The 15703-nt window shown below is 34.6% G+C and overlaps 1 protein-coding gene across 1 annotated transcript in view; it reads right to left on the bottom strand.

Annotated features, from left to right (window-relative positions):
• Positions 1–3548: 3548 nt before the first annotated feature.
• Positions 3549–15703, bottom strand: part of TBK1 (TANK binding kinase 1) — a 41554-nt gene continuing 29399 nt past the window's right edge. The window contains 11 exon segments of the mRNA XM_079139683.1: positions 3549–4326; positions 7572–7643; positions 7950–8056; positions 8427–8523; positions 8633–8734; positions 9225–9264; positions 9846–9922; positions 10015–10136; positions 13504–13582; positions 14877–14940; positions 14943–14977. Of these exon segments, the coding sequence (XP_078995809.1) occupies positions 4275–4326; positions 7572–7643; positions 7950–8056; positions 8427–8523; positions 8633–8734; positions 9225–9264; positions 9846–9922; positions 10015–10136; positions 13504–13582; positions 14877–14940; positions 14943–14977 (847 nt within the window). The 3' untranslated portion in view covers positions 3549–4274.

The raw sequence follows: 15703 nt of genomic DNA, 5'->3' as shown, positions 1-15703 counted from the left end.
AGACTTTTCTTTAACATTATTGGCCCGGATTCAGCAGACCACCAACGTCTAGCTGTCTATTTTGTGACTTGAAGTTATCCCACTAACACTACATCTAACATTTGGGCCTTGTGCATTGTATTGTGAATTGTTTTTCTTCATATAGTCATATACTTTTAGTACCTACAACGCCTGATGCAGTATTTGCACTTTTTTTTCCTTCTCTTTTGTGGTGCTGGGGATCAAACCCAGGGCCTTGGGGTTTTACTAGGTCACTGAGCTGCTTTTCCTGGCTTGCACAGTACATTTTTGGAGCCGATTTACACTCTGAAGAGTTTTAATTGCCTACTCTTTACTTCCAGATCAGATGCTTTTGGTTGTTATTCCATAATTTATTAAGAATTTGGACTCTGAATCCCTTTGAAGTGACAATTGGGAATCAACGTCCAACTAAAACAATTGGGTATAGTGCTTTTTTCAGATACTTTGTCTTAAAAATGTGAGGTAGGAAATACAGCTAAAAACAATACTATTAAGACTTGTTTTATAATGTTTTCTTTTCAACAGTGTCTGCCCCCCAGAAGTTCCTGTTTTATTTCTTCATTAAAAAAAATTATTTTCTGAAACTGGGGGCATGGTGGTGCACACCTGTAATCCAGCAGCTCAGGAGGCTGAGGCAGGAGGATTGAGAGTCAAAGCCAGTCTTAGCAAAAGCAAGGCACTAAGCAACTCAATGAGACTCCATCTCTAAATAAAAACAAAAATATGGCTGGGGATGTGGCTTAGTAGTTGAGTGCCCCTGAGTTCAACCCTGATACCTACAAACAAACAAACAAACCACTTATCTTTTGAAACCAGGGTCTTGCTATATTGTTTCTGGCTGGTATGGAACTTCTGGGTTCAAGGAATCCCTCTGCCTCAGTTTTCCCAGTGCTGGGACTACAGGCGTGTGCCGTACACCTGATTTCAGTTTTAAAAACTTGTTAGAGTAAACTAAATTTTTCTGCAGTTCTACCACACAAAGCCAAACACAAGTGGGTTAAACAACAGAGTGGAGTGAAATCAGAAATATAAGGCAATTTTATTCTGCTTTTAGTTACAGCTCTGATTGTGGCTGTAATTCTGAAGGGAGAAAACTGTCAACATTTCAGTTGAGAGTGCTTATTCTTACTGATAAACTCTTTGGGGTAATTCCAAACCAAATGTCTCTTGTTTTTTAACACAGAATTACAAAAAGTGATCATCATTTAAAAAAAAAAAATCCAGAAATAAAAATCAAGATTATTGTATTATTTCCTGTATAATTATTTCCAGTATAATACACTGATGAAGATATTATATTATTCTTCAGTGCTGAGCCTCCTGCATCTAGGAAGGAACTCTACCATTTTTGTTTTTTTTTAAATATACTTATTTATTTTGGTACTGGGACTGAATCCCAATGATACTTTACTACTGAGCCACATTCCCAATCCTTTTTTATTTTTCATTTTGAGACAGGCTCTTGCTATGTTATTTAAAGTCTCATTGGTTGCTGGGTCTGTCCTTCAACTTGTGATACTCTGGGAGGCCTTAGCCTCCAAAGTTGCACTGTTGCACCCAGCAATTTTTGAAGGAAATATTTTTATATTTTATGTATTTTTATATTTAAGAAGACACTTTTTTTTTTTTTTTTTTTTTTTGAGGGGTGGTGCTGGGGATTGAACCCAGGGCCTTGTACTTGCAAGGCAAGACGACACTTTTTGACATAGGAAATTAAATCTGTTAAGTCACAGATATAGTACTTGGTAATTTCCCAAAATAATAGAAGAATTTAATAAAGAATAAAAGAATTTTCTTTTTTCTTTTTGTGATGCTGAGGCTTGAACCTTGGGTCTCAAATACTAGGCAAGCACTCTACCCACTGAACCATACTCTAGCCCAGAAGTTGGAATTTTAGGAGATGTAATAGGATTTTCAAATTTCTTTGCAATATATAGTTTTTAGTTGTAGGTGAACACAGTACCTTTATTTTATTTTTATGTGGTGCTGAAGATCAAACCCAGGGCCTCTCACATGCTAGGCAAGCGCTCTACCATTGACTGAGCTGCAATCTTAGCCCCTTGAATTCCTTTTTATTTACTTGAAGCTACCTCTTCTGTTCACATACTTTATGTTCACTTACTTCATTTTTATTTTTTCTGTAGTTAGAACTGTAATCTCACTTTTATGTTAAGAGCTAATCTGCTAATTTCTACATTTGTTACATATACTATTTTTTATACCATTAATCCCCATCTTTTATAGTCTAATACTGAACACTGGGATGAAACATTTTAAAACTAGTTTCAGCAGTCACTGAAAATTACTAGATTGGTAACACCATGTATTTATTGACTTAAAATGTTTTAAATGAAGATTTGAAAGAAGTTGGGCATGGTGGCACATGCCTGTAATCCTAGCTACTAGGAGGTTGAGGCAAGAGGATCACAAGTGTGATGGGCAACCAGACAAGAGCCCTGTCTTAACAACCACCACACCACCACCAAGCTGGGGAAGTAGCTCAGTGCTTGCCTAGCATTTGCAGAGCCATGAATTCAGTCCTTGGTACCACAAGAAAACAAACAAAAAACCCCCCTTTGTGTCCATGTTACTATAATGGAGAAAACAAAAACCTAAACAAACCAGTTAATCTTAAAACTACAATGTAGAATAGATATATTCTTACCAATCCTACTAATAAAATACCAGTTTTTTAAACTGGTATTCTTTGCTCAAAATAAATTAAACCTGAAAATATACCAACTATCCACATAATTTGAGTAAAATTTTATCTATTGTTCAATACTAAAACATGTAAACAATGCAATTCAAGATATACATGTTAGATGGTGAATGGAAAATTAAATCAAGAGGGCTTAAATGCCCCTTTGCCCACATACTCTGAGACTAAACAGATATTCAACAGTGGGTAACGGTATTGTATAAATAAAAATATTCATCTTTGTATTTATTTTCATAATGTATACATTCGAAACTGAAAATTCCCTACTACAAAAAAATGCATCAATAATCCCCAATTAAAATCTACATTTTCAGTTTTAAGATGATTTAGTTCCCAATGTATCAAGGTAGTCAAATTTATTTACTCTTTAGGACATATTATCTTTATGACAGTTGTGTATATTCATCCCCCTCAATAGTCTGGTAAGCCAGAAATCAAAATAAAAACAAATAAAAATTTCAATGAATAAAATAATTTCCAAGCACAATCCTTTTGTACAAAACTCAGAATGGATATTTCAAGAAAAAATTCCCTTCCAAAATGAATAGCATAAATTCATGAAAGAACTTGGAATTAGTAGGTTTATAAGAAAAACAAAACTATCACCCCATTCAATATTTTGGGAGTAAGTTACCATCACTACCCATAATGCTCCTTTCAACAGACAACTTTTGGGCTGGGAATGTAGCTCAGTGGTAGAGTTCTTGCCTAGCAAGCACAAAACCCTGGGTTCATTCCTAACACTATAGGAAGGGGGGGAAAAAAACATAATTTTTGTTTCTCAAACTGGATAACAGAAACACATGAACTTTTTTACATTAAAATCGAGAAAATTTATTTTTTTTCATGAAATAGTAAGCAGAATTAAAGAAATATACAGCTTTAAATAATTGACAATAACCTTAAAATTTTAATGACAATTATACATTTATAGCCAAAGAAAAAATGAATAAAGTAATTTACTTTAAAAATTTTGCTCAATAATTCATCTGAAATTAAACAGGAGGAAAACTGGGCTCTGGGCACCTTATAAAATGAAATAATGTCACTTTACCCTTCTCAAAAAAAATTGTGACTCCAGTAAAACAGTGGTTCAGTTCTGCTCCCCATTCACAGAAGCCACCTTTCCGTTCTAACCATTTACAAACCTGTCAACTATCAGTCTTTGATTTGTAAGGACGCCAATCTGGTTCCACCTAAAAATATTCCCAATGGGCAGCTAGAGAAATATGAATTCATCAGGCTTCGTCAAAGAGGAAGGACCAGCATCTTAATCTGTCAGCCAGTCATGGCTTCTAGTGCTTGCTGAGGTCAAACTGCCTCGTGTAGTTACAAATGTTAAAAGGCAAAATTACATCTTAACGGCAGCCAAAAATTTATATATTTTTATGTATTTACAGTATTATACATATTTACAAGACCACATCAAATACTGAATTGTAGACATAAGAGAGACCATCTATAAAGCTTTCATTTAATATTCCAGCATTATCTTGTGCAAACTGAAATTTTTCTGAAACTTCTTAGAAAGCTAAAGACAGTCAACGTTGCGTAGGCCACCATCCATGGTTAAAGAACCAAACCTAAAACACACAAGAAAAGAAGAAAGATAATCTCAAAAGATTCACTGATTTGATCCCCCTCGAGGTTGGTTGGTTGGTTGGTTTTTCATTGCTGGGAATTGAACTCAGGGCTTTGGGCAGGCTAGGCAAGATTTTTACCCCTGAGTTGAAGCGCCAGTCCCTGAAATTTTGATGAATTTGGAATACTTTCAGGGGAATAGTTATTTTTAAAGAATTTAAGTGAATATTTGTGAACAGAATAGTGAACAGAACAGTGTTATCATAAATAAACAAAAAAAACCTCAGTGACTTGAGAAGACTTTTTTAGAGAATATGGGGAGTGATGCAAATGAGAAAGTGTTGAGAATCAGATAATTTCTCATAAGACATGGAGTTAGGAGTGTGACATACTCAAGGGATAAGGTATGGAATCTTTCAAGAACAGTAAGTTATTTTGGGGAGTAATGGGAAATAAAGTTGGGTACATATAAATTGGAAAAAGACCATTATTTTCTTGAAAGTAAGAATTTAGATGCCAATTTTTAGTAACAACTGTTCAGAAATTTTTGAGCCAAAGGAGTGGCATTACTACATCAATACTTTGGAAAACTACTTTGGCTGTAATACCCATAAGAGATGGGAAGAGCCTGGGGCTAAGGAAACAGGTTAGCAGTTATTACCACAACTTCCAAATTGAATTATTATTCCATTATTGAATTATTATTCCATTATTGAATTATGGTGAAGAGGGGAAATACGGAAGCACGTTGAAGGCATGAGGGAATAAGGAGAAGTGTGTAGAGTTAGGGCGGATCAAGGCGACTAGAGGGGGGCAGGGCACCAAGCAGCCTGTGCATACGCAGAGAAACAATGTAGCCTGAGCAACCAATCAGGCGCTGACAAACGACCCCAGCCAAGCCCAGGAGGCACGGAGTCCTCAAGCTTCCCCTTCCCCACCCCTGGGTTAGAAAAACAGCCTCATAGAAGCCACTGCTACTTCTCCAGCCCAGCATTCTGGTGGACCAGCTAACCTCGCCTGAGAGCCATTCTGCAATAAAGTTTCTTTTTGATTCACATCTGGCCTGTCTGTTCTCCGGTTACTAGTTTGATCAGCTTACCCCAGTCTGATCTTACATGTACATAAGATAATTTATGTTTAAAGGAGTAGGAGAAAGGTAGTCCCACTGAAGAGGATGAGGAAATTAGAGGGGAAAGTGAGTTGGGAAGGGTGATTTTAGATAAATCAAACAAAACACTGAAGTAACAGTGGGATAGCCATGTGGAGTCAGTGGCAATACTCTGCATAAGACCTGGCTTCTATTACAGGATGAGCATCCCTCCATTGAAAATGTGAAACTCAAAATGATTCAAAATCTGAAACTTTTGAGTACCAACACGAGGCCACAAGAGGAAAATTCTTGACCTCATGACAAGTTGCACTCATAATGCAAGCACACTAAAAATATTGTATAATATACTTCAGCCTAAGTGTATAAGTTGTATATTAAAGATAAAATTTTTGTATTTAGATATCTCCAAGATATCTCATTATTTATATACAAATATTCCAAAACCTGAAAAAAATTTGAAATCTGAAACACTTCTGGTCTCAAACACTTTGAATACCCTTTAGTTCTGTTAAATTCTTAAGAAGTTACCTAACATTTATGTTAAGATTATGAGGGCTGGGGAGATAGCTCAGTTGGTAAAAGGCTTGCCTTGCAAGCACAGGCCCCAACACAGAGGGGGAAGATTATGTGATGTAGTATCACTCAGATGCTGTCAAAAAAACCTGCAAATAAAACACAGGGAAACTGATTTACTGGGTGTGCTTCAGGAATTGGGTGATTTTATTCCACAAGGCATAACTGGTTCAATATAAAAGCTTTTTAAAATTTATCTTAATAGTCTCTTCTAATCTTTAGCAATATCAGATAAATGTGATATAATTACTACCTACTTTCTATAAATAAATAGAAAAAATATTTTTTAAAAAACCTAATAGGCAATTTCCAGAAGTAAAATTTAAACATATAAAAAGATCCTTGACATCGCTCTTAACCAAATACATACTAAAAGACAACTCAGTTTTTACTAAAAATAAAAAAACTGGAAAATATTTAAAAGACTGATAGCATTCAGTGTTGACAAAGGCACAGGTTTTTGTCTGTTTAGGACATATAACCCTTTTAAGAACAAATTGGCAATATACATTAAAATTTAAATGTGCACAACCAGAAATTTCACATCTAGAAACATCTAGATTTGATCCCTCAAATACTCTAACACAGGGGCTGGGGTTGTGGCTCAGTGGTAGACGGTTTGCCTGGCATGTGTGAGGCCCTGGGTTCAATCCTCAGCACCACATATAAATAAATGAATAAAATAAAGGTCCACTGACAACTAAAAAAAAAAAAAACCTCCTGCACAAGTACATGAAGAGATATACACAAGGACATTCACTGAAGCATAATTTGTAATTGTGAAAAATCAGAAACACCTTAAACAAAAAGGACAAGGTTAAATAGATAATGGGGAAACTATCAGGAAGCTGGGTTCCTGCTTTAGCTCAAAGCTGTGAAGGAAGAGAATGCAGTGTGAAAGTATGTGTACACAACATCACAAAACAGGTAATTTTATCAGCACTGTAAGGGTGAGAGTCTGTAGAGGAGTGCCTGTAGGCCTGAAAGAGAAAAAGGGTTCTGCAGCGCCAAATGCAATTGGATTTCTCTGAGGGACCAGGATGAGAAAGACAGCCATCCAAAAATGGTTTCATTGGTTCTGAATGTTTTCAACTTTCTTTTGGTCTTATCTATTAGTATTCTGTGCATAAGCAGACACCTAGGTCTTCAAAGAATTGCATTTCCATGTGGCACTCACCTGCCAAGAGGTTTGCAGGGGGCTCTGGAAGTTACTCAGCACCAATCAGAACACTGTCCTATAGGAAACTCTGAATCCCCAAATGTAAAATCTTTGTTCTAATGAACAAACACTTGTTATGAAAAATCATGTGGAAAGATTTTGGTTCCACAAACTGTTTCAAATAAGCAAACAATTCTATTAAACAATGCTTCAATAAAATGGAATCAACCACTAGAAGGTATCACAAATTCACCATCATGCTGAGAGAAGAAAACATAAGGGTTCTTTTTGTTCCCTTCCCAATGCTTAGCCCACTGACAGAAGACTGACAGATATAAACACAGATATGCACACACTCAACTGCAAACAAAATCACAACACAGCATGAGTTTTATATTACTCACCTTTCTAAAATATGATTATTTTCAGCAAGTTCTTTAACCACCCCTTCCATTTCTTCCTTCAATTTCTTCATACTATAATACAAAATAAACAGCATTGTTACTCAAAATAGTATGCAAATGTTTTAGAATTATATTTACATTTATTTTTTATTTTATTTTTTTTTGTGGTGCTGGGGATTGAACCCAGGGCTTTGTGCTTGTAAGGCAAGCACTCTACCGACTGAGCTATCTCCCCAGTCCAATATTTACATTTTTTATTTTAAAGATTATCAAACACTGTATTCACAATAAACATCAAGAATTTAAAATATAAGAGCAAAATTACAAACTGAAATAAAAGTAAATAAAAATATTTTAATTTCCAAATAAGTTTCTTACCCAAGAGTCATTTCCACTAAGGTGTTAGAACTTGGATAGATTGGGGTTATGGTATGTTTGATTCCACTGGAGGCCGCAAACATTTTCTGAGGCAGAGTTTCTTGTAACTGAAACATCAAAACCACATCACAGAACAAAAGTACTTACTGTAGGTCACAGATCAAGTGTTTTAACTTTTTGTAAAGTCATTTACAGCTTTACATTTCTATTTTAAAACCATCAATGATGCAATACCTTTAAAAAACCACTTTTCTTACAAAGGACAAAATAATGGTTTATCAGATGTTTCTGATTATAAAACATAAAAATTCTTAAAACCTGCCTCAAAATATATACTTAAAATGGGTGAGTACAGATGAATATAGGCATGTGAAACATGTCGTTTCTCCTTTCTCAATCATTATCAGACATAAAGTAAGAACTTTCATTTTTTCTAATGGGACAAAGCTTTTTTCTAGATATTTTTGAGAGCTGTACCTCATTAGTATAGTCTTGATACTTTGATACTTCTTCTTCGATATCAAAACACTGATTAGTCAGAGATAATAACTGTTTCCTAAGATGAAGCATCTTTCTAAAAACCAAAAATAATCCATTAATAAGCAATCTAATGAAATTTTCTTGCATACATATACATTATATTGTGAATTTTCCACCCATTACCCCCAAATAAGTTTACTTACCTCATCCATTCTTCTGACTTATCAAAAAATGCTTCATACTTTTTAACACATTCATCTGCAAAGTGGGTCATAGCTTTTGTTGCATGGTAATATAGTTTTTGCCTGCAATTGAGAAATAATCAAAAAGATTTAGACCAAGTTCATTGTTTCTACTTCCAATATTTAAACATTTTCAAATATATGAAATAATCTGTTTCCTATAATGATTTTTATAGCTTTAAAACATACAGTAGAAAGCAAAGGTAGTTTTTAAGACAGACATAGTAAAAAGAGAAGGTTCAAACTGGAGAATGTTAACAAAAATAAACTGTCCTCGCCTGTTTCCTATGTTCTACCCTTCTGCAATCAGAACACATGAGAGAGAAGTGGACTGAGTGGAATAGGGATCTTTCTTTCTCCTCATTTGTCTGTCTTGGTAACTTCTCACTCAGGGACCAGATGGCTAAGCCTCAAAAATGTGTACCCATAGTACCAATCCTTTAAAGTTTAGATTAAAATGTTAATTTTTACTATAATTAATCACAACTTTGAGAAGAATCATATTAATAGAGAAAACCAAAATAGCAACAAAACCACTTAAACAGACACTTACTTATCAAATTTGTGGATTTGTTCTTCATTGTAAGCTAGTCCTAGAAATAAAAAACACATACTTCTGTTAATGTAGAACCATAACATCACTCACATTATTTTTTCTCTTTTGAGATTACTGTTTCAAAAAGGTGAAGAGTTTGAAGCAGATGTCACAGACCTATGGCCTAAGGGTTATGTATCACCTACTGATAGAGGTTTTTATTTGGTCTGTACAGTGTCAACATTAAAAAAAAATTTAACTGCTAGTATTTAAAAATCAGACTATTTCTGATAAAAGCTATATTTCTAACTTCTATTGAGAAATGAGAAGCCTGGGCACAAGGCTTCCTGGGCAGTGCCTCTTAGATGGACTGTCTACTTTCTAGTTCCAGTCCTCAAAGGTTAATCTCATTCTTGTCTGTTATTTGCCTGGCCTTGACTTTGGAGTTTACGATTTTAAAATATTCAAAAGGTGGTCTTAAGAATAATTTTTAGTATATTCAATCTCTTTCCTGACAGAATTCCATCTGTGGAACAAATAACTTAAGCTGACACCCTTACAAATATACAAAATTAATCCATTTGAATTACAACTACTAAGGTTGATTCATTAAATGAACAAATAGTAAATTTTACTTACTACGTTCTGCTTTGTCTTTTTTGAACTGATAGTAAATTTCTGTGATGCAGTTTAAGAGGACTTGAAGTTTTTCCACACTAAGAAAAAGAAAAAACAAAAAATTAATTGAATTTATGTGAAAAAAGGGTATCTAATAAGAGCAGAAACTACTCATAAAACCAGAACCTACTTTCTGTCTTTTGGATGGGTGCCTTCCTGATGTGCCCATGCATCTGTCAGCAGTCCACCTGGAGATAACCTGCTGTCGATGTCCTGAAGACTGGTTTCTATGGTTCCCTGGGAACTGGAAAGCTAAATAAAAACCAGTGGGTTCAGATCCAGATTGCTGAACTCGAAAATGATAATCATAGTACAAATGGAGTCTGGATATTTCTTTGTAGATTGCTTCAAGTTGAGGCAGATTATTTTCATCTTTAAATACAAGAGTAGTTTCTTAGGTTTATTTCCACCAAGAGTACAATATATTAATAGAACATAACGCTAACTATACTAAAACATTTTATAAAATGTTTCATACATTACTCTGGGGTGTGTGTGTGTGTGTGTGTGTGTGTGTGTGTGTGTGTGTGTGTGTGTGTGTGTGTGTGTGTGTGTGTGTAGGGGGGTATTTAGGAGGATCGCTAGGCAAGTGCTCTTTCACTAGCCCTCCCATTCTACCTAGTAAATACTGTTTAAAAACAAACATGTAAAACATGTATCTTTAGCTAACATTGTTTTTCTATAAAAAAAGTTGTATTCTACATTACAGAATTGTGAATATGAAATAAGAAAACCATTAGCATAGTCCCAAGGATAAAGGTAGGTATTTGTGATTTGAGCTCTCTAGAAGCCCAAGAAAAGTAGCTCCTCTTAAAAACAGAAAATGAAAAGAAACCTCATCTAAGACCTATTCATATTAAGCTTAGTATATTTATCATTTACCTACCACAGAACTAAATATTTGTAAAACTTGAGAAAGGCTGAAGGTTAGCTTTAAAGAATAAACACTTCTAAATATTTTAAGAATCCTGACATACACTATTGCTTTTCATTTGGAAAGTCTTAAGTGACACTGCCACTAGAAACAAAAAAGGGAGCCCTTTACACCACACTTCTGTCAGCACTAGTATTACAATTTTTTAAGCCCTGATCATTTGAAAGACAAAAATGGTATCTTACTATTATTATAATATGCAATTTTCTATTACTATATTAGGTATAAACTTAAAGTTTTTCATTATATTTTCATTTGTAAATTATCTAAATGTTCTCTGCTCATCTACTTCTTATAAAGTTAATATTTTCCTTATCAATTCATGAGCTATTTTTATAAAAAATTATCAAATTTTCTCAACTTACTTGCTTTTTCAGATTTTTTTAAGCAAATTAAGATTTTAAATTTTTATATAGTCAAACATACACTTTGATTTTTATGTTTTATGTCTTCTTTAACATTAATGTTTAAAATGTATTTGATTACATATTCAATATATGGAAAATAGTTTATGGGAAGGTTATTTCTTTTTTTGGGGGGGAATGCTGGGGATTGAACCCAGGGCCTTATGCTTACAAGGCAAGCACTCTACCGACTGAGCCATCTACCCAGCCCCTTAAATTTTTTTTTTTTTTGCAAGGTACTGGGGATCGAACTCAGGGCCTTGTGCTTGCGAGGCAAGCACTCTACCAGCTGAGCTATCTCCCCAGCCCTGAAAGGTTATTTCTTAAGTGTTACATAGAGGAGTGGAAAATCATAAGCACACGAAGGATGAATTATAAGGGAATAATAAGTAAGACTAAGCTGGGTGCGGTGATGCACGCCTGTAATTCCAGCAACTCAGGAGCTGAGCCAGGAGGACTGTGAGTTCAAGACTAGCCTCAGCAATTTAGTGAGGCCCTGTTTCAAAATAAAAAATAAAAATGTCTGGGGACGTAGTTCAGTTGTTAAGCACCCCTGGGTTCAATCCCTGATACCAAAGTAAAATAAAATAAAAAATATAAAAAAAATAAAGTGCATAAATGAACCAAAAGTTTCAGAGAACAGTGATTTCATAATATATGATGTGTTCTGACATTTTCTATTCTACTTAAAAAGACTGCTGATTAGAATGCACTAAACTTCACAACTTCCTACTTGATTATGACTACTTTGGAAAATCATTTTTTTTGTGTGTGGTGCTGGGGATCGAACCCAGGGCCTTGTGCTTGCAAGGCAAGCACTCTACCAACTGAGCTATTTCCCCAGCCCGGAAAATCATTTTTCTTGACCTAAAACTGAAAAAAGAAACAACTAAAGACCAGCATAAGGTTGAAAGAGAAAATAATTTTATCTCAATTTTTTCACTTTTAATTTAACATTCATTTTATGAATAAATACTAAAAATTTTCAAGAGTATAGTATTTTTTTTTTTTTTCTTTCAGTACTGGGAATTGAACCCAGGGATACTCTTTCACTGAGCTACATCCCCAGCTCTTTTAATTTTTAAATTTTAGGACAGGTTTTTGCTAAATTGCTCAGGCTGGCCCTGAACTTGTCCTCCTGCTTCAGCCTCTGGAGTACCTGGGATTATAGGAGTGTGCTACCACACGCAGCAGGGGTATTTTTACCTATGTCATTTAACTGGTACAACAACACATGAGATAAGCAGAGTATGAAATTGCTCATTTTGAGGGAGAAAAAAAAGGCAGAAGGATGCAAAGAAGTAAATGCCTTTTGTAGCAAGACAGAAGTAGCTAGGTAAATAGGAGCAGCTCTGGGATTAAAAGTCAGCTCTCACAATATATAATTCTATGTACTTCTATAATACTCCTTTTTTCTTTTTTTTCCTTTGGTACTAGGGACTGAATGCAGGGATGCTCTATCACTGATTATGTCCCTAGTCCTTTTTATTTTTTGAGACAGGGTCTCACTAACTTGCTCAGCCTGGCCTTAAACCTGTGATCCTCTTGCTTCAGTCACCCACGTTGCTGGGATTACAGGTGCACACCACCACCTGGCTCTATAATATATTTTAATAAGAGATTCAGACTCCCTGAAATGTGACTGCATTTTCAGCAAAGTTGAAACTTGTTTCCTAATTGTTTTTCTTTTTTGCGGTGCTGGGGATCAAACCCAGGGCCTTATGCTTGTAAGGCAAGCACTCTACCAACTGAGCTATATCCCCAGCCCGCCTTAATTGCTTTTTCTAGTGATAGAAATTATTTAGTGTCTTGAGGAGTCCAAATTTTTTTTTACTTACTTTTTATTATGGAAAAGATCTGATACTATTTTCCTAATTTGCATTATTTCTAAACAAGTTGAACCACCCCAAATCCAACTGCATGGTAAATTACTTTTATGAATTTGCTTTAATAGCCATAGCAGCAACACAATATCACTACAGATTTAAGACAAAAAGCAGGGAAGGGAGAAAGATAAATGGGGGGGGGAGGGAGGGAGAGGTATGCGTGTGGTGTGTGTGTGTGTGTGTGTGTATGTGTGTAGTACAGCAGGTGTTTGAACATGCTATGAAGAATGTCATGACAGCAAGGGTATTCAAATATTGTTAAGAAGTCTGTGAAGATGGGAAAAAGTTACTCCCTCTCTGGAGATTTTTAGAAATGTCAATGCTCTAAAAAACTTTTAAGTGAAATCTTGCCAGCAAAGGAATAGATTCTTAGCCTACGATTTTGTAATACTTACTCTCAACAATTTGGTGTGTATGTCTGAAATTTCACCTAACTCTGTTGCTTCTAGGTTGATCTTCATCAACTTTTCATATCTGTATAAAAGTCAGTCACAGGAAAAAATTAAATGAATGTAACAAATACATATACATATATATATATATTTTTTTTTTCCTTTCTTTTTTGTGGTATCAAGGATTGAACCCAGCTATATTCCTAGCTCTTTTTATTTTTCATTTTGAGACTGGTTCTTGCTAAGAGTTACCTAGGGTGGTCTTGAACTTGAAATCTTCCTGCCTCAGTCTCTGCTTAAAAGATGCTTTATGAACTGTATTTAAGGTTTTATGATAACTACTTAATAAAAAATTTATTCAAAGGCTATAAGCTAGTATATTCTAAGAAAATTCTGATGCCTTCCTGAAGAAATTTTATATGTAGTGATTCCCCTTCATCTGTGTTTTTGCTTTCCATGGCTTCTGTTACTGGTGGTCAATAGTGGTATGAAAATATTATGTGCAAAATTCCAGAAATAATCCACGGTTTTTAATTTCAGGCCATTGAGAGTGTGATAAAATCACAAGCCATTCACTCTTTCTAGCCTGGGACCTATATATTCGCACTATATATGCTACCCACCTACTAGTCACTTAGCAGTCACCTCAGTTATCAAATTGACTATCACGATGTTATATTACAGTGCTTATATAAAAGGCTTTGTACTACCTGAGGTTTCTGGTATACACAGGGAGTCTTAGAATGGATCTTTTGGGGATAAGGGTGCTACTACTGTGCTTTACTTAAAAATTTGCACATGAAGTCAAAAAATAGAAAAGGCAAGTTAATTTTAAATAATTTTATGCCAGGATAACAGTAAAAATACTAGTTTTCAGAAATAACAGAAGTCAATAGTAAATACCAATTTCATTTATATATTTCCTCAGTGGTACAAATAGTGTAGCCTAGAAAGAGTGTAGTTTCAACTATCATTCTGTTTCAAAGGGCCTTCTCAGGGATAAGATTAACACATAAGAATAAACTAAAAGTAACACATAAAATTCTAAAAATACTCCCAAAGGTTGTTCTTGAATCTCTCGTCGTACTTCTTTGTTGTTGACAGGTCTTATGTTTTCCTCTTCAGAGATTTTGTTTTGCAAGATGTTTCCATCTCCCACTACCTTTTCCTTCACAAAGGGAGGGTACACAGACATGGTGCTCATTTCTTAAGAGAAACTGCTTTCCCCTTTAGGATGAAGTAACCACTCACCTAAGGCTGCTCAATAATACAAACACTTGAATTGCATGCTACATGCTAACAATGACTAAATAAACTAAACAGAAATGGACCATTTAATATTTGAACCATTATTAAAAAGGAAGTAATCTACTCACACTTTTACAGTTTTTTCAATGTTTCTGATGCAGAAATCCAATGTGATCACAACTTCTGTCTTTTGTGTACAGTTTCATTGTAATCGTCTTTAACTAATTCACTAAAAAGTAACATTATTATCATTTAGATTAAGGTATTATTTATTTTTTTCCTTGTCTATCACTAATTACATTGCTATACTACTGTTCAAAAAACACTTCATAATAACATTTTTTATATGAAAGCCAAGTTGCACTTTTAGGACAACATTAAAAGCATTTGTTACCCATATACTTATCTAGAAACACCTTATTTTTGCAGACCACATTAGAGTTTAACAGTTTAGAAACCCATGTATTAAAATGATATTAATAACAATTTAATCTTCGAATACATATAAGTTCTATAGCATTATATTTTAATATCATCAGAATTAATTTTTACTACTCATAGTAGTCTGCTGTCTGACTTATACTTTCTTTTTATTCACTTTTTTTTGCAGTGCTGGGGATGGAACCCAGGGCCTTGCATATGCCAGGCAAGTGCTCTACCACTGAGCTATACCCACAAATCAATTTATACTTTACAACAATTAATGTGATCTCCCAAAAAGATGACATAGCAAATAATATATAATTAAAGGGCTTTTGGTCTATTTCAGGGATCGACAGACTAAGGTCTGAGGCCTGTTCTGTACAACCCATGAGATAACATTACATTTTAAAAGGTTGTAGAAATAAGAGCAAAACAAAGAAAAATTCACATATGGTCCACGAAACCTAAAGTGCTGATAAACCCTTTAAAGAGAGTCTGTCAACAGCAGTAGTCTATGTTAAAAATTATTCTT

This window comes from Sciurus vulgaris, assembly GCF_902686455.1.
Source record: "Sciurus vulgaris genome assembly, chromosome: 5".
NCBI lineage: Eukaryota > Metazoa > Chordata > Mammalia > Rodentia > Sciuridae > Sciurus > Sciurus vulgaris.
This window is presented reverse-complemented; position numbering and strand designations above follow the sequence as displayed.